Source organism: Emys orbicularis, chromosome 2 (assembly GCF_028017835.1).
Source record: "Emys orbicularis isolate rEmyOrb1 chromosome 2, rEmyOrb1.hap1, whole genome shotgun sequence".
Classification (NCBI taxonomy): Eukaryota; Metazoa; Chordata; order Testudines; family Emydidae; genus Emys; species Emys orbicularis.
Window position 1 is genome coordinate 169,613,753 of NC_088684.1, and position 25,965 is coordinate 169,639,717.

Consider the following 25,965-nt stretch of genomic DNA (forward strand, 5'->3'; position numbering starts at 1 on the left):
GAACGAATATTGTTCACTGTGTTTCTCAGTCCACTGTGGCTTCAGTGTGTTGGTAGAATTCCCTATTTGGGGAAAAGAAGGAAAATTTTTTCTGTCAGGTTAATTTCCTTTTAAAAATGGTGGCTGGTTGAAGCTGCTCAGAAATTTATAATGTTAGAGCAAGTCCCAGGGCTGGGGGTGGGAGGGGGAGGAGGATAAGTAAGCACAATATACCACATAGAGAGAGCATCTTCACATATACAGGAGAACTTCAGAGTTACAAACACCTCGGGAATGGAGGCTGTTCGTAGCTCTGATATGTTCATTACTCTGAACAAAACGTTGTGGTTGTTCTTTCAAAAGTTTACAGCTGAACAATGACCTAATACAGCTTTGAAACTTTACTATGCAGAAGAAAAATGCTGCTTTTTACCATCTTAATTTAAATGAAATAAGCAGTTTCTTTACCTTTTCAAATCTTTTTTTTTTTTAACTTTCCCTTTCTTTTTAGTAATTTATGTTCAACACAGTACTGTACTGTATTTTTGTGTGTGTGTCTGCTGCTGCCTGATTGCGTACTTCTAGTTCCAGATGAGGTGTGTGGTTGACTGGTCAGTTTGTAATTCTGGTGTTCATAACTCTGAGGTTCTACTGTGTGGTATGTATAGTATGTAGCATACCATACACACCAATGTGCTACTTGTATGATAATTTGCATATATATGTGCAATAATGTATTGATTACTTTCAATGAAATCATCTGCCCTCCACATGTTAATATGTCTCTCCAGAACACATTCTAAACCTTAACCAGTTTCAAGCAACTGCCATTTTTAAAAACCAACCTGCCAAAGAAAGGTTTCCTCCTTCTTCTCTCTCCCCTCTCCACCCATGGCTTGAAATTAGCATGGTTTGTTGGCCCAGGATGGACAAGATTCAAATCCTAAATTAGTGGCTGCTTTTCTAATTATAAAAATGCCTGAGTTTTGAAGTGTGATATAGTGCAGCTCTACAGGGTTAGTAATGGGGTTACTAACCATGCAGGATTAAGAATTTTTACCATTAAGAAGGAGAGAAATTCCTTTGGTCCCATTGGGACCCAGCATTACTTCTAGCCCTTAAAGGCACATTTTGGGCTTTTAAGTTCTGACATTTTTATATTCAGAAAAACTACATCATTTTGGGAAGTTTTTTATATTAGTTTTGATGTCCTGCTCAGTTTTATTCCTTGTAACTAAAGTACCTGCATTTACAAAAGGAAAGAAATAAGAAATAGTGCCAATAACATTTTTTAAAACTTCTGTAAAACATTCCTAATTTTTTTTTTTTTGGTAACTTCTGCATCATATAGAATACACACCATGGTAATCATATAGAATACACACCTTTGGGATGTCTTATATAACTCACTTATGGCTTTGCCACTCCTAATGCAATCTTTCCAAATTCATGCTGATAAAAATCTTTATTCCACATTACAACATGTATTTGACTGTATATGCACACATGTGCATGTGTATCTGTCGTCAGATTTTTACCAAAGAAGCTGCACCTGTGTGATTCCTGGTTAATATCGAAATTAAATACATAAGGAATTAGTTTATAATAAATTCCTCATATAATTAATAAGTGGAAATGTTTGAATAATTTTACAGAAAAGCATGGAAAGCATAGTTTGTTTGCCACACATTTGTTCACATAGACATATCATGTCTGTTTTGAAAGCATTCCATATTTCACTGTGTTCTGCAGATAAGTATATGAGAATAAATGTATGGGAACTAAAGCCCCTTCGCTTTTGATTCTACCATGTAATGGACTGAAAGACAGAGACAACTTTTATCATTTAACAACAAAAATAAAAAGCAAGTAATCCTTGGTTAAAAAAAAAAAAATTTTTTTTTCCATAATTGTTTCTTGCATTATTTACTGAAACCAACACAAGGGGCCAAAATGTGCTTGCTTTTCTCATGAGAATAATCCTACTGAAATCAGTGAGACTGCTCTGTGAATAAGGACAACAGATCTGGCCCTAAATAAACATCTTCCTAAACAGGGAAAAAAACTAATCACCAAAGTGCACTCACCACCATATGAGCTACAATTCTTTATACATGCACACTTTGTGCAACATTCTGTACATGAAACTAACCAATCAAATATAAATAAATATGTAGCTTCCCTTTAAGTATGCACATTAATAATGAAGCACATCACATTATTGGCTTTCAAAGACCTTTCTGAAAAAAATAAAATAAAACCCATCTCCGGACAATTAAGCTTGAAGATATTGATAAATACAGCATGTGGGAATTAAAGAACAGTATTAAGGTAGTAAATCTTTCACACACAAAAGTTATAGTTGGAGTGACTATGAAGATTCCAGGAAAGGAAATATTCCTCTCACCAGGAGAGGAGTAGGATGTCTGCAGTATTAATTCAGTTTCTTCTGCAGGGGATTCTTTTTATCGTCAGCATTTTCTGGGCTGAAGTCAGTACAGAATCCATTAGGGGCTGGAAGAGAAGTCTTCAAACAATTCTCAACTTCCATCTGATCATGGTACAGATACTCTTCTGCAAAGTCTGGATACATTTCTGTATATCTGTAGAAGTCATCTAAAAACAGACATTTTTGTTACATGGAAGCTACTACCACTAAAACAAAGACCATCTAACTTTTGGATACTTAGAGCCATTCACTGATAATTCTCTTCTACGAGAGGAAAACTGTCACTATTGTCCTCCTCCCCTTTCAATATCCAGCTTCCCACAACTGCTCCTCTAGTAAGAAGCTATATTAACAGATAATGTATTCATTTACTAATTCAACTAAAACATTTCACTTTGTAAGTACAGTTTTCCTCATTGTGAAAAGCCTGATTTTTAATTTTTTCTATTGATGTGACAATGGAAAGGAAACAAACAAGACCCCTTTGTGAAAAAGGGTTTCCTTTTTATGCCAAAAAAGCTTCTGTTTTGTATTAATGAACTGGCACTGGCACCTTGCCACAAAGTATTGTGCTAATATTTACTCAGACATGACGAACTGTAAAATACCTTGGAGAGCTCAAGTCATAAGAAGCAATTTTCAGATTATAAAGGACACTGACTTTGGAGGCAGCAAGGTGCAAATTGTAGCAATTGCTATATTCACACTATACCTCATAGTATTTTACATACAAACATGCTATATAAGGGATCGTCTGTAGGAATATTAAAGAAGGTACTAACAGTGATTCCCCCAAGTGACAGTGACCCCCTCATAATCTGTCCCCCACACTTTAAAATCCAACAGTTTCACCAAGTACAAAAATCTCTTGGGTCTTCTGTTAAAACTTGTAAGCTACTGTCTGTAGAAACCATTGATTGTATCTATCCTGTGAAAGATACTTTATTACTATGTAAAACTTACAAACAAGTTAATTGACTTTGTTCTTGAAGTAACAGATACAATGTAAACAAACACTATAAGCCGTTAAGTGACTTTCACTTCATTGTAATAGCAACGGCTCCTAGGACAGACCCCCACCCTCTGTGATTAAAGGGCCGGGAGTCTCAAATGAATTAGCACACACCCCGAAAGTGGTGGAGACAGTAAATTAAAATATGGTTAAAATATGGAATGTATGCTGATTAATGCTTGATATACATGAATGGTTAAGGAGGTGCCAGCCTAGAAAGGGAGTATCCATCGGCAGAAGAATGTGTCAAGCACATCACATTATTGGCTTTCAAAGACCTTTTGTCTATGTCCCACTTATGTGCATGTGCCTCACATGTATGACTGGAATTTTTCGACCAGCCTCCTGCGTGTCCACATGCCCTCTGATCCAAGGGCATATATCGTAGAGTGGCCCTGACCCTTGCTAAATCATAAACCCAGAAGAAATGGACTCTGATGGAGCAGGGATGAGGTCAGGTCATGGGACTCAGATGGAAAAAAAAATCTCAAAGAACAAAAAAGTTACTGGTAAGGTAAATAACCATTCATCGTTCAAGGCTTTGTCTGTGTGAATTTCACTTATGGTAAAGAGCTAGCAGTTGGCCAGATTAATAAACGGTTCTGAGGAGTCGTACCTATAGTTATCTAAATAAGGATTGCAGAAATGCACTCCCAAATTTGGCATCTGATCAAGCAGCCGAATCCAGGGTGCAGTGTTTAGTAGAGATATGGGCTGAGCTCCAAGTCTCTGATGTAGGAATACTTCTTAGGCATTCGGCGGAGGTTGCTTGGTCTCTAGTTGAGTGGGCCCTAATACTTGAGAGAAGGGGCGTATCTGCTAGTTGGTAACAAATTTTGATGCACTTGCATAATCCCTGGGAAGAGATGGTCTGACCTTTCACAGGTTGTCCCAATGCCACAAATAAATAGAGTGGTTTCCTGAATACATTTTCCCTAGCTGAATAATAAAGACGAGTTCTGGAAACATCTAAAGTATGGATCTTGAGTGTGGTATGGAGTTTGGGCATGGTCTCCTTAGTTTAAGTGTGGTTTGGGGAAGAAAATGGGGAGGTTGGTTTGCTTTAAATGAAAATCTGACATCACCTTGGTAAGAAATTTAGGATAGGGTATCACTACCACCTTATCCCCATGGAAGACAGTATGTCTTCCATCAGTGCTTCGAATCTCACTAACTTTCCTGGCTGAGGTGATAGCCACCGGGAAGTTGGTGGAGAGAATACTTGGATTGAGGTTCCATAAGAATTACATTTAAGTCCCAGGAAAGAGGGGGCCCAGAAACTATGGGATAGGCATGGAGCAGTCATTTTAAAATTTCTGAAATAATTTAAAGGTTGAACACTATATGAATGTGTACTGGAAGGTGGCATGTTGAAACTGCAACTACGTGGACCCTGATAGAAATAATGGTTAGGCCCCATAGCTTGAGTTGAAAGTTGCAATCCAAAATCTTGGGAGTAAGGTTTTCTAATAGATTTGCACAATGTAGTGAAGCCTAGATGGATTTTTTTCCCCCACATGGAACTATACAATAATTTTGTAGTGGGCTTCACAGACTCAGAGTTTAAGGCCAGAAGGGACCCATTAGCTCATCAAGTCTGACCTTCTGTGTACCACAAGCGCTTAAATTTCACCCAGTTACCCCTATATTGATCCCAGTAACTTGTGTTTAACTAAAGCATAAGTTCCAGAAAGGCATCCAGTCATGGTCTGAAGACATGAAGAGCTGGAGAAAAGACAGTTACCTTTTCCATAACTGGTGTTCTTCGAGATGTGTTGCTCATGTCTATTCCACAATAGGCATGCGTGCTTGCCCCGTGCACTGGTGCTGGAAGTTTTCCCCCTATCAGTACCAGTAGGGGAGCGCCATGGCGCGGTATAAGGGGTGCTGCGTGCTCCCCCCACGCTCAGTTCCCTCTTGCTAGACAACTCCAAGAGAGGGGAAGGAGGGTGGGATGTGGAATAGACATGAGCAACACATCTCGAAGAACACCAGTTATGGAAAAGGTAACTGTCTTTTCTTCTTCGAGTGATTGCTCATGTGTATTCCAGAATAGGTAATTCCAAGCTATATCTGTTGGAGGTGGGTAGGAGTTCACAAATTCTCGGGATGGAGCACAGCTCTGCCGAACCTGGCGTCATCCCTGGTCTGGGAGATGACTGCATAGTGTGAGGTGAACGTGTGAACTGAAGACCACGTGGCAGCCTTACAAATGTCCTGAAGGGGTACATGGGCCAAAAAGGCAGCCGATGAAGCCTGTGCCTGAGTCGAGTGCACCTTTACAATTGGTGGCGGAGGGATTCCCACCAGGTCATAACAGGTACAGATGCATGAGGTGATCCAGTTGGAGAGCTGCTGAGTGGAGATCAGCTGACCTTTCATGCACTCGGCCGAGGCAATGAACAATTGCGAGGACTTTCTGAACAGCTTAGTTCCCTCCAGGTAGAAAGCCAGAGCCCGTCTCACATCCAGCGTGTGGAGGCGGCACTCCTCACTAGACGCATGGGGCTTGGGGCAGAGGAACGGCAGAAAAATGTCCTGACCCATGTGATAGGCGGAGACCACCTTCAGGAGGAACGAGGGGTGTGGGCAGAGCTGGACCTTATCTTTATGAAACAGTGTGTACGGGAGCTTGGAGGTCAGGGCCCTGAGCTCCGAGACCCGCCTAGCCGACATGATTGCAACCAGGAAAGCCACCTTCCATGAGAGTTGTAACCAGGAGCACATGGCTAGCGGCTCAAACAGGGGCCCCGTGAGGACCCAAGTTTAGGACCCACTGCGGGATGGGGGGCCTAACATATGGGGAGAAACAAACCAAACCCTTAAGGAATCAGCCAGTCATAGCATGGGAGAATACTGTGTGGCCCTGCACTGGCAGATGGAGGGCCGATATGGCCGCCAGGTGCACCTTGACTGACGAGGGCGCCAGGCCCTGGGCTCTAAGGTGAAGTAGGTAGTCCAGGATAAGCTGGATCGGGGCGGCCACCGGGGAAATGCCCCACTCGTCCACCCATCTGGAAAACCGAGACCACTTTGCCAAGTAGGCTCAGTGCATGGAGGGTCGCCTACTTTCTAGGAGGACGCGCTGAACCCCTTCCGAGCACGTCCTTTCCTACCTACCTAACCATTGAGCAGCCACTCCGTGAGGTGGAGTGCCACTAGGTTGGGGTGGAGGAGGTGGCCCTGATTCTGGGAGAGCAGGTCCGGGCAGGACGGCAACGGCCATGGCTGTCTGGATCATGCCGGGGCAATCAGAAGGACCCGGGACTTGTCCATCTTTATCTTTTCCAGGACCTTGCCGATCAGCAGGAACGGCGGAAAGGCATAGAGAAACTGGCTTGACCAGGACAGGAGGAAGGCATCGGAGATAGCGCCCCATCCCAGCCCCACCCCTGGAGCAGAACCAGGGACAGAGACAGTTCTGCAAGTCGTGAAAAGGTCCACCTGGGGAGTTCCCCACACTTGGAAAAGTCTGTGCACCACCTCTGGGTGGACAGACCACTTGTGCTGAGAGCAGAAGTCCCTGCTCAAGTGATCCGCCCTCTTGTTCTGGGCGCCTGGCCGATGGAAGGCCTGCAGGCAGATGTCGTGGGTTATACAAAAGTCCCACAGCCTGAGGGCTTCACAGCAGAGGGCAGAAGATCGGGCCCCACCTTGCCTGTTGATGTAGAACATCGAGACTGTGTTGTTCGTGAGGACCCTGACCACCCGGCCCTCCAGGTGCGAGCAGAAGGCCATGCACACCAGTCAGACCACCCTGAGCTCCTTGACATTTATGTGGAGGGTCAGAGCCCGAGCTGACCACAGACCTTGGGTATGAACATTCCCCACATGGGCCCCCCATCCCAGGTCTGACACGTCGGACACCAGCTCCAGGGCTCTGCCCCTGAATGGGACGCCTTGGAGCATGTTTCTCGGGGAGGACCACCACCACAGGGAGGTGATCACTGGTTTGAGTACCGTGAGTACCAGCCTGTCCCTGGCCTGGGAGAACTCCGAGGCCAACCAGAGCTGGAGGGGCAGAGTCTGGCATGATGGACCGCATACATGCATGCCGACATATGACCCAAGAGCTGGAGGCACGCTCTGGCCATTGTCACTGGAAACCTTGTGATGGTGGCGATGAGCCCCTTCAGGGTCTCGAACCTGTCCGAGACCGCCACGATTAACTCTAATGTGTTGAACCGGGACTAACGTGGACTTGGTGTTGTTTACCAACAGGCCCAAAGTGGTGCACATGGACAGAAGGAGCGCCACGTGATCCCTCACCTGTGACTGGGAGCTGCCCTTGACCAACCAGTCATCCAGATAGGGGAAGATCTGGACCCCCCCAGTGCCTGAGGTGGGCCGCCACCACCGACATACATTTCGTGAATATCCTGGGGGCAGTGAACAGGCCAAACAGGAGGACCGTAAATTGGTAGTGTTCCTGCCCCACCGTGAAATGGAGGAAGTGTCTATGCCCCTCAAATATATGAATGTGGAAGTACACGTCCTGCAGATCGAGGGCAGCGTACCAGGCCCCGGCATCCAGGAAGGGGATGATGGAGGCCAGGGAGACAATGCAGAACTTGAGCTTCAACATGTACTGGTTTAGGCCTTGCAGGTCCAAGGTAGGCCTTTGGGATTAGTACCCCTTGCCTTTGAACTCCCTGGGTACTTCTTCCACCGCTTTTAGGCCCAGGAGCCGCCCCACATCCTGCTCGAGCAGGACCTTGTGCGAGGGGTCCCCCAGGAGGGATGGGGGTGGAGGGTTGTTGGGCGGGGAGGAAGTAAACTAGAGGGTGTAGCCCTGGGAGATGGTGTTGAGGACCCATCAGTCCGAGGTCAGCCGCGACCACTCTGGGAGGAAAGCGCACAACCGATTGGAAAAGGGAAGCTTTATTGGGGGTAGATCCCTGATGAGAAGTGGCAGGGCGCCCCCAGGTGTCCCATCAAAACTGCCTTTTCCCCAACTACTTGCCCTTGGAGGACCCAGGCTGGGGGGGCAGGGCGAGACTGCCTCCGTGGGCGCCTCTCATAGTCCCGCAACTTCTTATAAGTGGTCTCATATTTTGGGTGGGTGGCCTGAGTAGGAGTCTGCTGCGGCTTGAACTTAGGTTTAGCCGGAGCCGAAACATAGAGACCCAGAGTCTGGAGGAAGCAACAGAGGGTCCTGTGGCACCTTTAAGACTAACAGAAGTATTGGAGCATAAGCTTTCATGAGTGAATGCCCACTTCATCAGACGCAAGAGTCTGGAGGGTCGTGCGGGAGTCTTTCAGGCCATGCAGCTATGTATCCGTTTGTTCCGCAAACAGAGCTTTGCCATCAAATGGGAGGTCCTGCCGGGAGGCCTGCGCCTTGCTGGACAGCCCAGAGAGCAGGAGCCACGACGCCTTTCTCATGGACACTGCTGAGGCCATGGACCGTGCGGCTGTGTCCACTGCATCTGAAGCTGCCTGCAGGGTTGCCCTGGCAGCTGCTGTACCCTCCTCCACCAGCGCTTTGAACTCCTTCCTGTCACGCTCCTGGAGGGAGTCCTCGAACTTGGGTAGGGAGCCCCACAGATTGAACTCATACCGGCCCAGGAGAGCCTAGTGGTTCACCACTCGTAACTGGAAGCTCGAGGACGAATAAATTTTCCTTCCAAATGAGTCTAGCTTCCGCAAATCTTTATTTTTTGGGGTAGGGGCTGGCTGGCAACCGCTCCCTGTGTTTGACCGACTTGACCACAGGGAGTTAGGAGCAGGGTGGGTGTATAAGTATTCATGCCCCTTGGCAGGTACAAAATACTTGTGTTCCACTCTCTTGGAGATGGGGCCAATGAGGCCGGTGTTTCATAGAATCATAGAATATCAGGGTTGGAAGGGACCTAAGGAGGTCATCTAGTCCAACCCCCTGCTCAAAGCAGGACCAATTCCCAACTAAATCATCCCAGCCAGGGCTTTGTCAAGCCGGGCCTTAAAAACCTCCAAGGAAGGAGATTCCACCACCTCCCTAGGTAACGCATTCCAGTGCTTCACCACCCTCCTAGTGAAATAGTGTTTCCTAATATCCAACCTAGACCTCCCCCACTGCAACTTGAGACCATTGCTCCTTGTTCTGTCATCTGCCACCACTGAGAACAGCCGAGCTCCATCCTCTTTGGAACCCCCTTCAGGTAGTTGAAAGCAGCTATCAAATCCCCCCTCATTCTTCTCTTCTGCAGACTAAACAATCCCAGTTCCCTCAGCCTCGCCTCAGAAGTCATGTGCTCCAGACCCCTAATCATTTTTGTTGCCCTCCGCTGGACTCTTCCCAATTTTTCCACATCCTTCTTGTAGTGTGGGGCCCAAAACTGGACACAGTACTCCAGATGAGGCCTCACCAATGTCAAATAAAGGGGAACGATCACGTTCCTCGATCTGCTGGCAATGCCCCTACTTATACAGCCCACAGGGCATTTGAAATTTTTGGCCCCCCCTCATGGAGAGGGAAGACCACCCTGCCTGGTGCCGAGGACAGCACATTAAACAGGGAGTCGGAGGGCTCCTCCATCTTCTCTGCTTGGAGGTGGAGGCTTGATACCACTCTTTTCAAGAGTTCTTGGTGGACCCTAAAGTCCTCCTGTGGAACGGAGGGAGGCAGGGGCGTAATCGCCTCATCCGGGGAGGGAGAGGAGGCCGGCGTGGTACTTTGGGTGTCCATCGGCACCAGAGGGTCCACCACCTGGTCGGTCTCCGGGCACGGTGCCAAGGATATACGTTCCACCAACTCCTTCCTCGGTGGTCTGGAGAGGGAGGCCGATGGTCCTTCTGAGGCTCCAACCACCAAGCGAGCCCCCACCGGGGGCTGCGTCGGAGGCCACGGTTCCCACTGGTACCATTGGGCTGGCTACGGGGCCCCGTGCCACTGCACCTGCTGTGGCACAGGCGGGGCCGGCTGTTCGGCCTGGCTGGCCTGGCCCATCGATGGACGACTACGAAGGGAGGCCGGGTTGACATACGACCTGCCTCTGTGCCCGAACTGGGAGGAGCGGCGGCACTGGGAGCGGTGCCGACCACGGCACCGCGATCCCAACGTGGAGGACCGGTACAGTCAGTAACAGGTTCTCCATGATTGGCTCCGGTGGGCGGACCCGCAATGGTGAGATGCCGGCGATTGACGCCCGGGGCTGCGGAGGCGGTGCCGTGATGGGGTCCTGGAGCGGGACGCTGAACGGGAACGACATCGACGTCCGTGCCATGACCAGCTACGATAACCCCTCCGAGACGAGGACCGTTGGCGACGTCTACCTCGGTCTCATCGGCGTTCGCCCCTCGAGGTGGAGCAGTGCTAACAGTCTCAGTCAGACGGAATCCAACCAGACACCCTGGTAGACATCGACGGCGATCCACGTGGACTTTGCCCTGAACGGTTGCTGGGCGGCGAACGGCATCAAGAACGTTCCCAAGACCGGTACCGAGCTGGGGGCAACTGCGGAGATCCCAGCGGCGGCTTACCTCTGGAGCACGGGGCCGACATCGGCGGTGCTCCTGGTAACGGCATGGACATAACATCCTGGGCTGCCTGCAGGGCCTCTGGCGTGGAGGGCACCCGGACATCCGGTGGGCCTGCTCCGAATGGGCCAGGCTATTCCACTCAACTTGAATCGGAGGCCTAGTGGCCAGTGGGGATCAAGGACTGCCCGACATGGGTCTAGCCTCTGTCCCGGGTTTACTCCAGTGCTCTGGTGAAGAAGGCCTCTTTCTAGCCTTCTTGGCGTGCCCTGTGGATGGGGAGCGGTGCTGACTAGTCGATGGCGCCGAAGTGTCGCCACGCACTGACACTGCGGTGCCTGGTGCTGACTCGGAGCAACACGCCAGAGCCGGGGTCAGCGCCGACTCCATCAGAATAGCCCAGAGCCTAATGTCCCTCTCTCTCTTGGTCCGAGGCTTAAACGACTTGCAAATCTTGCAGCGATCGCTGAGATGGATTTCCCCCAAATAGTGCAGACAGTCCGCGTGTGGATCACTCAGTGGCATAGAACGCCTACAAGTGTCGCACAACTTAAAACCTGGGGCATGGGGCATGCCCTGGCCCGGGTGCTCTAGCTAAACTAAACTAACTAACTACAGGTACCATACACTGAACGAACAAGCAGTTTTGGAGATGACCTACAGCAAAGCTGGAGCAGAGCAGTTCCGAAGCACCTTCACTGGCGGCAAGAAGGAACTGAGGGTGGGGGGAGTGCGCAGCACCCCTTGTACCGTGCCATGGAGGCGCCACTCTAGGGGTCACTGGGGCTCTCCCCTACAGGTACTGCTAGGGGAAAAACTTCCAGCACCGGTGTACATGGTGAGCATGCACACCTATTGTGGGAATACACAAAAGCAAGTATCAGAGGGGTAGCCATGTTTGTTGCTTTTTACAGATCCAGACTGAGTCCTGTGGCACCTTATAGACTAACAGATGTATTGGAGCATAAGCTTTCGTGGGTGAATACCCACTTCGTCAGATGCATGCATGTATTCACCCACAAAAGCTTATGCTCCAATACATCTGTTAGTCTATAAGGTGCCACAGAACTCTTTGTTGCTTTACACAACAGCAATCACTTGAAGAAGAATTCACAACTTCCCTTGATAGTTTTTTCCAATGGTTAATCACCCGCACTGTTAAAAAATTGTGCTTTATTTCCATTTGAATTTGTCTGGCTTCGGCTTCCAGATACTGTTTTTTGTTAGGCCTTTCTTTTTTAGATTAAAGACCTCTTTGGTATATTCTAAATACCTGCTATTTTCCCCCCCATGGAAGTACTTATACACTGCAATCAAGTCATCTCTCAATCTTCTTTTTGATAAACTAAACAATTGAGCTCTAAGTCTTGTGTCTTGCAATGCAAGGCATTTTCTCCAAAGCTTGCATATTTTTTGTGGTTCTTTTCTGCACCCTCTCCAATTTTTCAACATACTTTTTGAAACATGGACACAAGAATTGGATGCAGTATTCCAGTATCAGCCTCACCAGTGCCCTATATAGAGGTAAAATAACCTTCCTACTCAGCACTCCCCTGTTTATACATATAAGTATCATATTAGCCTTTTTCCCCACAGCATTGTATTGCGTGCTCATGTTCAGCTGCTTATCCACTATGTCCCATAGATACTTTTCAGTCACTGGTTTCCAGAATACAGTTTCCCATTCTGTAGGTATGGCCTAAATTCTTAATTCCTAGATGGATCCCTTTGCATTTGGCTGTTTTAAAATGCTTCTAGCTCCATAGTACCCAGCCAGCCAACTTCTGAGCCGTCAGATGTAAAGATGTTGTGTTTGGATAGAGAATTTGTTCTTCTGGGCTCCTGGTTTAGAAGAGTGAGGACTCTTTCTGAATTTCTCTGATCTCTCCTGTTCCAAGGAAGAAGATCAGTGCCATGAGCTGCCATCAGAGTGAAGCTCAGATTTGCCCTGCCATGAGGTGGTGGAAGCATTAGTGGGCTTCAGTGCTGAACTCCTAACCAGTGCCAAACTTGATTTGGAGGACTGTGGATGGCTGATTGAATGTGTTGAATATCCTTTCTTGGCATCAGCAATGGGAGCTTTCAGGGTAGAGACTCTGCTTACACAGATGCTGAAGGAGCAGGTTCTTTGAGATAAGACTTCCTTTTTGGAGTCAGAGGAAAGTCTTTCCAAATCCGACACTCCTCTCAAGGATTGCTCCTGTAAGCAGAGTTTTAGCCAGTTCTGGAGTGGTGAGTTCTGATGAAGAAGGATCAGCATATGGGGCAACAGTCCAGAACGTGACTCTCATCCAAACAGAAAAGGGGGGGGCATGTGCCCTCCCCATGTGACTCCTCCCCACCCCCAGCCCAGGGCCCCCACACTATCCCCATCCCCTCCCCATGATCCATATCCATCCTCCTCCTGCTGCACCAGTGGCTTCTGCTGTACAGACACCAGGCAGGAGGACTCAGGAGATGCAGCTCCGTGGAAGGGCTGGGTGCGGGCTCCTCCCCGTCTTTCCGTTACACCATGACAGCTATAAATATCTTACTGGTACGGCACACCAGACGTACCACCGTACTTGCACCACTGGCGCAGAGTAGTAGTCAGAAGAAAAAAAAACAATGGGGGGGGGGGTGTTAACAGGGCACAAAAATATCCCTAAACTAAATCGATTATGTTAAATGCTAACATGTAAAAATATTTACAAAACTGATTTGATGAAAGGTCAGTACAGTATAGCAGGGTCACATTGTTGAATTTCTGTCCTGCTTCCACTGGAAGTAAGAGAGAACTGAGAGGCACTTGGGCCTGCTCTTCCCTTTATGGCCTCAGATGGAGGGGGTGGCACACAAAGACATCCAGGGCCTGCTCTTCCCTTTAGAGCCTCAGATGGAGGGGGTGGCACACAATGACATCCAGGGCCTGCTCTTCCCTTTATGGCCCTAGATGGAGGGGGTGGCACACAAAGACACTGTTAGCCCCCAGTGGACCCTGCTGGTCAAAAGATTCATTGCCCATAAGGTGTATATGCACCATAAGTGGGATCCACATGGACAGACTAGAAGTAGTTTTAACTTTCTTCTTGTTCCCTTGTTAAACAGGCTAGACAGAGATAAAATAAGTAAGTACATTTTATGATTTGCAGCATTTCCTCCATTCCTTCTGGGGCACTATGGTCTTTAATATTTAGTAGAATGCATGTGAAAGAAACCCCAGCCATATAACTGAATATAAAAGAAAATTGTAAGTGCCTAAAAGCATTTTAACCAAGAAAACACCATTAACATCACAAATAGAAAGGTGGCTATGACAAAAATTCAGAAAAACCCTTACAATCCCTGCTGAAAAGCCATGGCAAACTTAAAAAAATATTCTATTATAAATACAATTCTGCCCTTGTCATTTTCTGTTCCCTTTCTCTCAGTAATGTCTTATTTAATACTATGTTCCTTTGGACGGAAAGAAGAGATTTCTTCCATACAGGGTTCATCAGTAGCTTAATTCTTCACTTGTCAAATTCATAAGATTTTGTAACATTAATTAGTAGGGAACATAATGAGATAGTTACCTGTAATTGTTCTCTAAAGATATGTATCCCAGCAAATTGGAGCTTTCATCAGCTTAATAAGAACCCCATGATAGTCAAGCAGTTTATATGATGCATGTAAAAATAACGTAGCCATGTGGATCTTTTCAGATCAGACCACAAACCTTTTACAATTACAGCTGTAAGCCTTTACGCTAGATTCATCACAGGACAACCTGAAAAAAAACAAACCTCAATTTCTACAGGAGCATGCTGACAAGAAGAGGGATCTGGGGCTGGGACAGAAAAATGCTCTGGTTCTGCATAATCATAAGGACAGACTCTCAGCATGATGGACCTCAGCCACCACCAATCCTTAATAAGATTGAGACCCATATTTTTTCTCAATCAAGAGTTGCCCGCTGATCAACGGTGCTGCAAACAAATCTATCTCCACTTTCCCTATCATTCAAGAAATATCTGATCCAGTGACCACTTGTAGGTCTATCAACTAATTTCCTCCCATTTAAGTGCCTAAGAGGAATGTCCTGTGGTACACTACCCGATTCCACTCTTGTAACACTTTTAAAAGCAGAAGATATAAGCCTGTTGCTTGCTGTTTGTTCACATAAACCTTTGTGGGCTGATCAGGTCCACTCAAGAGACTCGTGCAGAGAAGTACCATGGGTAGTATACAGTTGTCACCAGGCTCAACATCTGTAGCCTGGCTCTGACAAATCCCCACCATTTCTGCTGTGTCCTAGATAGTGTTCTGGGAAGGGAAGGCTCTCAATTGAGTCACATCTAGTAGAAGTTCTAAGTACACCAAATGTCCCTGGGGAACCAGATAGACTTTTCTTGACCTGCTGCTCACAAACTGGGAAGAATTAGTAGGGGAAGCAAAGGTGGATGGGAACCTGGGAGGCAGTGACCATGAGATGGTCGAGTTCAGGATCCTGACACAAGGAAAAAAGGAGAGCAGCAGAATACGGACCCTGGACTTCAGAAAAGCAGACTTTGACTCCCTCAGGCAACAGATGGGCAGGATCCCCTGGGAGAATAACATGAAGGGCAAAGGGGTCCAGGAGAGCTGGCTGTATTTTAAAGAATCCTTATTGCGGTTGCAGGAACAAACCATCCCGATGTGTAGAAAGAATAGTAAATATGGCAGGCGACCAGCTTGGCTAAACAGTGAAATCCTTGCTGATCTTAAACGCAAAAAAGAAGCTTACAAGAAGTGGAAGATTGGACAAATGACCAGGGAGGAGTATAAAAATATTGCTCAGGCATGCAGGAGTGAAATCAGGAAGGCCAAATCGCACTTGGAGTTGCAGCTAGCAAGAGATGTTAAGAGTAACAAGAAGGGTTTCTTCAGGTATGTTAGCAACAAGAAGAAAGTCAAGGAAAGTGTGGGCCCCTTACTGAATGAGGGAGGCAACCTAGTGACCGAGGATGTGGAAAAAGCTAATGTACTCAATGCTTTTTTTGCCTCTGTCTTCACGAACAAGGTCAGCTCCCAGACTGCTGCACTGGGCAGCACAATACGGGGAGAAGGTGACCAGCCCTCTGTGGAGAAAGAAGTGGTTCGGGACTATTTAGAAAAACTGGACGTGCACAAGTCCATGGGGCCGGATGCGCTGCATCCGAGGGTGCTAAAGGAGTTGGCGGATGAGATTGCAGAGCCATTAGCCATTATTTTTGAAAACTCATGGCGATCAGGGGAGGTCCCGGATGACTGGAAAAAGGCTAATGTAGTGCCCATCTTTAAAAAAGGGAAGGAGGAGGATCCGGGGAACTACAGGCCAGTCAGCCTCACCTCAGTCCCTGGAAAAATCATGGAGCAGGTCCTCAAGGAATCAATTATGAAACACTTAGAGGAGAGGAAAGTGATCAGGAACAGTCAGCATGGATTCACCAAGGGGAAGTCGTGCCTGACTAACCTAATTGCCTTCTATGATGAGATAACTGGCTCTGTGGATGAGGGGGAAGCAGTGGATGTGTTATTCCTTGACTTTAGCAAAGCTTTTGATACGGTCTCCCACAGTATTCTTGCCGCCAAGTTAAGGAAGTATAGGCTGGATGAGTGGACTGTAAGGTGGATAGAAAGCTGGCTAGATCGTCGGGCTCAACGGGTAGTGATCAATGGCTCCATGTCTAGTTGGCAGCCGGTTTCAAGCAGAGTGCCCCAAGGGTCGGTCCTGGGGCCGGTTTTGTTTAATATCTTTATTAATGAGCTGGAGGATGGTGTGGACTGCACTCTCAGCAAGTTTGCAGATGACACTAAACTAGGAGGCGTGGTAGATACACTAGAGGGTAGGGATCGGATACAGAGGGACCTAGACAAATTAGAGGATTGGGCCAAAAAAAACCCTGATGAGGTTCAACAAGGACAAGTGCAGAGTCCTGCACTTAGGACGGAAGAATCCCATACACTGCTACAGACTAGGGACCGAATGGCTAGGTAGCAGTTCTGCAGAAAAGGACCTAGGGGTCACAGTGGACGAGAAGCTGGATATGAGTCAACAGTGTGTTCTTGTTGTCAAGAAGGCTAACGGCATTTTGGGCTGTATAAGTAGGGGCATTGCCAGCAGATCGAGGAACGTGATCGTTCCCCTTTATTCGACATTGGTGAGGCCTCATCTGGAGTACTGTGTCCAGTTTTGAGCCCCACACTACAAGAAGGATGTGGAAAAATTGGGAAGAGTCCAGCGGAGGGCAACAAAAATGATTAGGGGTCTGGAGCACATGACTTATGAGGAGAGGCTGAGAGAACTGGGATTGTTTAGTCTCCAGAAGAGAAGAATGAGGGGGGATTTGATAACAGCCTTCAACTACCTGAAGGGGGGTTCCAAAGAGGATGGAGCTCGGCTGTTCTCAGTGGTGGCAGATGACAGAACAAGGAGCAATGGTCTCAAGTTGCAGTGGGGGAGGTCCAGGTTGGATATTAGGAAACACTATTTCACTAGGAGGGTGGTGAAGCACAGGAATGCGTTACCTAGGGAGGTGGTGGAGTCTCCTTCCTTGGAGGTTTTTAAGGCCCGGCTTGACAAAGCCCTGGCTGGGATGATTTAGTTGGGAATTGGCCCTGCTTTGAGCAGGGGGTTGGACTAGATGACCTCCTGAGGTCCCTTCCAACCCTGATATTCTATGATTCTATGACATGTGGGTAGTTTATTTTAACCCCAGTAAGTATAGCACACTCAGTGTGGCACAGATTAATCCTTGCATTCCCTTCCAAGATGGCATTCTTGTTCAGAGATAACAGCCACCACATATTCATGAAACACTGTCAGCCTCAAAAGGAATATACAAAATTGGTAATTTTATTCCTCTATTACAAGTCTGATATATTATCCTGTGTTTTGATGTATCCTGTGAACGTATGCACCAGCAAGGTGTGCATGCATAGTCAGTCACTTATCTCTACAAAACATATAATTGTGTGTTTGTTTGCTTTTTTAGATAAAAATTAAGGTCCCTGAATTTCAGGATGTGTCTGAGTTCTCCTGTCATTTTGGGTATCAAGCACTACCTGAAATAAGATCACAATGCCCCCAAAGTCCAAGGGGCTAGGTCTACAGAGGGATTTAGGTAGTGCAATACTTTAGACACCTCTAGCCTTAGCTGGCAACTGAATAAGGTTTTAAGGATCGCAGTGATGCCTAAATGTTAGACTTAGGTACCTAAAATGGCATTTAGGTGCCAAGGTTCTTTTGTGGTCTAGTCCAGGCCAACTCTGCATCTCTGACATTGGCAATAGTAAGTACAATGCAGAAAAATACCGTTTTTGTCTTATTTATATCCTCACTTAAATGCAACTCTCTCTCTCTTTGCTTTCTCCTCCTGTATATTAATGCCCTTCCAACTGCTTTTCCATCTCATCTTACCACATCATGCACTTCACCCACAATCACTGTCTAATCTCATTCTCCACATCCTTGTCAACTGCAGCTCCTAAAACTAAAGCTGGCACAGTGAGCAAAGCCCCATTCACTGCACTCAGCTTCTCACCCTAAAGACCCAATAGCTCAAAGACAGTATACCACTAATAAGAGGAATCAGGAGCTCCTTTGGAGACTCTTTTCTTTGGGGAATAGGGAGGATTAGTTCCCGGAACCTTCTGATGTGGAGAGAGAAAAATTCCTAGCCTCTAACAAATGGACAAGAAAAGAACAATGTTGTCATCAAACTGCTTAAAGAATGTCCTTCTGCAGTGGTTGGGGAGAAGAGGGGAGTGGAGTTCAAAGGAGAGTTTGAACCAAGGGTCCTTGTAGCAATTCTTCGTTATCCTCTGTATTCTGTCCACTATCTTGGGGAACCTTAATGTAGAGTGGATCTTCTGTAGAGTCCCAAAGCCAAAATACCTCACAAAAGGTTTTACTAACTTGAAAAGATATTGAGACAAACTATCAAATTTTAACCCCAGATATTGCTCAGAGACAGCTCTGTACAAGTGAATTCTGCAGAAGTTTATCCAAGAGATCTGGCCTAGTCCCAGCTTCTGAACTCTACACCTAAGGTGGCAGTAAGGAAGGCTAATCTATTGTGAGGGTAGTCAGGCATAAAGAGGAAGGGAAATAATGTTTCCAAACATGTCCCTGAGATTGCCAACATTTCTTTCCAAAAACTGAGATAAATGGGTGGCAAGCTGAGACTAAAGTCTGCAGAATTCTGTCTTCTGATACAGACAAAAAAGCTGTAGCAATTTCATTTAAATTTTAAAATGTAGGTTTTTAATTATGTACAAAAATGAATAATACAGTCTCTACAGCAGCCCTTATGTTATTTATTTTTACAATAAATTGAATGTATTCTATGCGGTCCTATTTTCAATTTAACAGAAATGAATGGGACAGTTCATATTTCTCTGAGGTATGGTTACAGGTTTTTTGGAGATTCAGGAAGATAACACTGAATCACTCTATATTTCCTTTACAGTTTCAGTATTTTTTTCACAACGATGAGGTCTAAAACATTGAGAAAAGACATCTTGTATTTGGAGCCTAGTTGTGTGGCAATGGGATAGATTCTATGTAGTCCAAATTCCACACTTGAAGACTACATTGGACCCTGTAAATGAGCTGCAATCGCAGTGTAAGATTCACATGTAAAATTCTACAGAATTTTACTAGCACTTCTTCAGAAACTGTTACCCCTCAAAAGAGGACACCCATTGATATCAAACAGGCTACGGGTGCTTTTACAACTGGAAATACCCCATATCTGGATTGAGGAATCATTACTCCTGGGGAAATTCTGTGCCAAAATATTAAAAATTCTGCACCAAAAAAATTAAAAATTCTGTGCACAATATTTTAAAATTCTACATATTTTATTTGTCAAAATAACATAGTATAATCATGCTGGTTTCAATTATTTTGGTAACGTATTTAAACTGCAATACAATGGATGGAGAATAGGAGTGGAGAGCATTGGAGGATATCCCCAACCTCCCCCTCTGTCTAATAGTAATGTAGCTAGGTTTGACCCTTTATTTCTAGTTATTAGTCAACAAATATATGCAGCCATATGCTGAGTGTTACATCAGAGGCAACTGGAGAGAAAGTGAAGGCTGGGGAACCAAACTCACAATTTATATTGGCTACTGACCATCTCCAGAAATGTCAGTAGCAAACAGTTCATGGAGCACATTTTGATAGGAGATTTTTTCGGTCCAAAAATTTAGACCAGTTCTAATCACTAAAGCACCATAAGCATTTATAAGGCCATACTGTCCTTTACACCACTCTGGCAATGTAAAGGAGCCTTAGAACTTTTACATCTGTTTTATACTCCTGGGGGAATTCACAAAGACAAAGGGAACAATTCACTAAGCAGGCAGGCTGCTATAGTCTGCTCTGCCTGAGAGGACAGAGACTACCTCATGCCTACCTCCCCAGAACAGCCCAAAGCCCTGCCCTTCCATGCCGAGCATGCACAATAGCGAACGAGAGGGACAGTGTGTCTCTTTCTCTCACACGCACGAATGCTCAGCCCCCAGCGGCGATTTACATCTCTACCAGCTGCTCAGGGTGCTCGAACCAACCTGCCTGTGCTGCGGGGGAGGGGCGCATGACCACTCTTGCGGCTTCCCTTTACTTCCCTATCAGAAGCCATTTTTCTGCAGGGAACCAAAGAAATCTGTGAAGGACATGAATTCCGTGCATGCACAATGATGCAGAATTCCTCCAGGAATAAATCATCAACAAAAGGACTGAAGACTCTTATTGTTGTTCTGCTCTCCTCCCTGTGGAGATGAGTCATGCAAGTGGACTCTTCCCATCACCTGAGTTTGCAGCTCAGAGGACATGGCAGGAGGAGGATAAAAATCAAAACCAAAAAGAAACAAAGATCTCTATGCTGCGTGGACTTGTGGGTGGTGGTAGTGGTTTGCAAAGTGTTTCTAGCCATAAGCAAGATATCCCCAGCTGCTTAGCCTTAGCCTAACGGACAAATGGAGCTTGTTGATTACAGAAGCCCGTATTACCTTTTGAAATTTAAGGCTGGAACTCATTTGCGTATCTATGTTTGCTTGCTTTTGTAAATAACTCTCTAACTTCCTTTTCCTATTTAAAAACCTTCATATAGTTTACTATAGGATTGGCTACATGCATTGTCTTTGGTGTGAGACCCAAAGCACATCTGACCTGGGGGTAAATGACTGGCCCCTTGGGATTAGGAGTAACTTGAATATTATTGTGATTCTTGGTGTAAGGGGCCACCTATCACAGAGATACACTAAAATGCGGGGGGGGGGGGGGGAGAAGGGGGCAAAACAGACTGGAGTACCCAAGCTGGAGTGCCTCTGTGTTAAGGTTGTTCAAGTGCCTGAGGAGTCTGCACTTGGTGCAACTGGTTGGTGAAATTTAAGCCTCGAGCTCACAACCAATTTGGGGTTTGTGCCCTGGTTAACGGCCTGCCTTGAGTTGAGGCTGGTACTCACACGCTTGCATCACTGTTGGGACCATCATACTGGCATAGTTGTGGCAGGATTCACATACCACAGGTCAATTAAGTTTAGAGACCATAACCCCGCGCCGTTAAAATTTAAACTTAATATTGAGAATTTTTAAAGGCAAAATAATAGATATAAGAAGTGAACTGGAGTTCACGACAGGAAAGATCCTTTAAAAGGAAAACTCCAGATCAGGAGCTGAGAACTTTGCTCATAAATTTTGATCAGGTGCAAAGGGAAGAACATGAGATGGAGTCAGATCCAGAGGGTGAGAACCATCCTATCTCAGAGCCTACAGAGGCAACTGGGCCACTTGCAGAACCCAAGAGCCAAGGAAGAACATGAGCACCAGAGACTGATGGCAGAATTGCAGATCAGGGAGACTGACTGTATAAAAGAGTACCTGTCCTCCTTTGAAAGATTATATGGGATGCACAATATCCCAGTGGATAAACAGATGCCTATCCTCTTAACCAGATTAACTGGGAAAGTGAGACAAGTTTTTAATTATATGGAGAAGGGTGATGCTAAAGTATACAAGAAATTTAAAGAAATTGTATTGAAAAGATTTAGGATTACCCCTGAAACCTATTGATTGATGTATAGAAACCTCAGCCTATTAGACAATATTGCTCATGTTGAATATGTGCATAAAATGTGTAATTTTACGAGAAAACAGATAATGGGGGTGGGGGCTGAAGGTGATTATGGAAGATAGTCTGATCTGATGGCCCAGGAGCAATTGTTATGGGTAGTTACAGATGAGGTAAAAGCAGCCATCTGTGACTAAAAACCATTCACTGTTTTATAGATTGCAGAAATTGCTGATCAATATATAGTATCAAGGGCCCATAGGGGTACAAATCCCAGGGGAAGGGAAATCCCCTTGTCACCCAGGTTAAGCAAGGAGAAAGGATTGAAAATAAACCTAACCGTATTGGGGAAATTAGGTTTAGGTTTTATAATGACCCAACCAGTCCCAGTCTTTATTCAGGCCTAATATGATGGTGTCCAGTTTGCAATTTAATTCCAGTTCTGCAGTTTCACGTTGGAGTCTGTTTTTGAAGTTTTTTGTTGAAGAATTGCCACGTTTAGGTCTGTTATTGAGTGACCAGGGAGATTTAAGTGTTCTCCTACTGGTTTTTGAATGTTATGATTCTTGATGTCAGATTTGTGTCCATTTACTCTTTTGCATAGAGACTGTCCGATTTGGCCAATGAACATGATGGCATATATCACATTGGTAGATGTGCAGGTGAACAAGCCCCTAATGATATGGCTGATGTGGTTAGGTCCTATGATGGTGTCCTTTGAATAGATACGTGGACAGAGTTGTCAACGGGTTTTGTTGCAGGGGTTGGTTCCTGGGTTGGTGTTTATGTTATGTGGTGTGCAGTTGCTGGTGAGTATTTGCTTCAGGTTGGGGGGCTGTCTATAAGCGAGGACTGGCCTGTCTCCCAAGGTCTGTGAGAGTGAGGGATCGTTCTTCAGGATAGGTTGTAGATCCTTGATGATGCGCTGGAGCGATCTTAGTTGGGGGCTGTAGGTGATGGCTAGTGTCGTTCTGTTACTTTCTTTGTTGGGCCTGTCTTGTTGTAGGTGACTTCTGGGTACCCTTCTGGCTCTGGGAGTGGCTAGGGTCATTACAAAACCTAAACCTAATTTTCCCAATACGAATTTCCCCCTACTGTTGCTCACACCTTCTTGTCAACTGTCTGAAATGGACTTTTTCCTCCCTTGGTATCCTGCTGTTAATTGAATTGGCTCGTTAGACTGACCTCACACTTGGTAAGGCAACTCACATCTGTTCATGTATTTATACCTGCTCCTGTATTTTCCACTCCATGCATCTGATGAAATGGGTTCTAGCCCACGAAAGCTTATGCCCAAATAAATGTGTTAGTCTCTAAGGTGCCACAAGGACGCCTTGTTGTTTTTCCTGATACAGACTAACATAGCTATCACTCTGAAATCAGTAAAAAAGTGTGTGGCTTTGTCTTGCCTGGCTTGGACTGCAGGGAGGATGGTGAGGGGATGCAGCTCAGAATAATACCCTGGCTGGTGTAGATTTTTTGTAGGAGGAGGTTTGTTGCACAGGGAGGCTCCCGTAGGGAAAAAGACACACCCTGGTGAGGTTTTCAAGCAGCTGCTTTGTGCCTGTTATGTACAGGACAGAGTTGCTGCAGGTAGCTCATGACTGTCCCTTTGCTGGGCATTTAGAAGCGGAGAGAACTTGTGATAGGCTCAAACAGAATTTCTACTGGCCTCACATGTTTGAGACAGTAAAAGATTAGTAAAAACAACGAGGAGTACTTGTGGCACCTTAGAGACTAACAAATTTATTTGGGCATAAGCTTTCATGGGCTAAAACCCATTTCATCAGAGGCATGGAGTGGAAAAGACAGTAGGAAGATATATATACACATGGTACATGAAAAGATGGGAGTTGCCTTACAAGCAGGGGGTCAGTTCTAACGAGACAATTCAATTAAAGTGGGCTATTATCAACAAGAGGAAGAATCACATTTGTAGTGGTGATCAAGGTGGCCCATTTCAAACAATTGACAAGAAGGTGTGAGTAACAGTAGGGGAAAATTAGCATGGGGAAATTAGTTTTTAGTTTTTGTAGTGACCCATCCACTCCCAATTTTTATTCAGGCCTAATTTGATGGTGTCCAGTTTGCAAATTAATTCCAGTTCTGCAGTTTCTCGTTGGAGTCTGTTTTTGAAGCTTTTTCTTGAAGAATTGCCACTTTTAAGTCTGTTATTGAGCGTCCAGGGAGGTTGAAGTGTTCTCCGACTGGTTTTTGAATGTTATAATTCTTGACGTCTGATTTGTGTCCATTTATTCTTTTGCATAGAGACTGTCTGGTTTGGCCAAGGTACCTGGCAGAGGGGCATTGCTGGCACATGATGGCATATATCACATTAGTAGATGTGCAGGTGAAAGAGCAACTCCCATCTTTTCATGTAATATGTATATACATCTTCCTACTGTATTTTCCACTCCATGCATCTGATGAAGTGGGTTTTAGCCCATGAAAGCGTATGCCCAAATAAATTTCTTAGTCTCTAAGGTGCCACAAGTACTCCTCGTTGTTTTTGCTGATACAGACTAACACGGCTACCACTCTAAAAGATTAGTGTAAAAGTTGTTTTATGTCAAAAGCATAAGAGGTTACGGGGACCCAGCTAGGCACCTTTGCTGATCATTAAGGAGGTGTTTTCCAGAGTGTACACAGATATTGTGGTACCCCTACCCAGACCTTCTAGAAATGAAAAGGCTGTGGTGGATTCTGCCACCAGGTACCCTGAAGCCACAACTCTATCTAACATAGAAGCTGAAACCGTGGCTACTGCCCTAATTACCATTTTAGCAGGGTAGGTTTTCCCATGGAACTCTTGTCCAACAGTGGTGCAAATTTCATGTCTATGGTTTTCGAGAAGTTATGGGAGTTGTGTGGAGTGAGGCATATAAAAGCCACCCCTGATCATCCAGAGACCAGTGACGTGGTAGAAAGATTTAATGGAACATTGAAGTCTATGCTGGGAATGTACGTCATTTGGTGAGAAAATGACTGGGATGTGTTAGGGTAGATCTATACTTACAGAGCTTTTGCGCTGTAAGTTTCACCAGTGATAGGGAACCAGTGAAAGTAAAGCGCTGGTTTGTGTACTCACTCAATTCCTCAGGTGTCAGAGAGCGTTTACACTACCAGCACTTCCAGCGCCGATGAGAGCAGCGCTGTAGGGCAGCTATCCCACAGTGCAGCTCTCTCGATAGGTCTTGTGAGAAGCGGGGTTGAGTGGAAGGCATTCTGGATCCCTGCTCAGTGCCCCATGCTGCCCTGCTTCATGTCTCAGCAGCCCCATTACTTCCTTGTTTCTTTCATGGCATTTTTTTAAAAAAACCCTGCTGTCTGGCTGCTTTCCTTGCCATATCTACAAGCAAAGGGAAAGGGAGTTTCAAACTTCCCGGGGCTGATGTCTGTTTACTTGGCGTCAGAGCAGCGGCGATGCTGGCCAGTGCTCACTTTTGGAACTGTGGAATATCCTTCGGAGGCCAAAAGGTGCTTACACTGCTAGAATGCGTATTCACTTTCACAACAGCGCAAAAAGAACTGCGGTAAGAGCTATATGCCTCTTGTGAAGGTGGTTTTCTTTTTGCGGTGAAACTTCTGCGTTTCACCGCAAAAAGTCATTAACAAGTGTAGACGTTCCCGCGGTTTTAGTGCAAAAAGGGACTTTTTGCGCTTTAAATGGTAAGTGTAGACATAGCCCTACTGTCTTATTGTTATTCACATACAGCATTGTACCGCAAGAGTCCACATAGTTTGCTCCCTTTGAGCTCTTTTACAGGAGACAGAAAAGGGGACCCTTAGATTTAATTCAAGGATCATGTGAGGGTAGTACAGAAGATCCAGGTAAGACTGTAGGAAAGTATGTCACTTGTTTTAAAGATGATTTAAAGGCTATGATGGACTTAGTGCACCAGACCCTTCAAAAGAATCAGAACCCTCAGAAAACATGGCATGACAGGCAAGCTGGAGAAAGATCTTTTGATATTGGTGACTTGGTGCTATTGTTGACCCCAGTGAGG

General features: G+C 45.8%; 1 protein-coding gene across 1 annotated transcript in view; it reads right to left on the reverse strand.

The window, feature by feature from the left end:
• Nucleotides 1-989: 989 nt before the first annotated feature.
• The window catches only part of LPCAT1 (lysophosphatidylcholine acyltransferase 1), a 162,412-nt gene continuing 137,436 nt past the window's right edge, over nucleotides 990-25,965 (reverse strand). Inside the window, exon 14 of the mRNA XM_065398971.1 lies at nucleotides 990-2,595. Within this exon, the coding sequence (XP_065255043.1) occupies nucleotides 2,414-2,595 (182 nt within the window). The 3' untranslated portion in view covers nucleotides 990-2,413. The remainder of the gene's footprint in view (nucleotides 2,596-25,965) is intronic.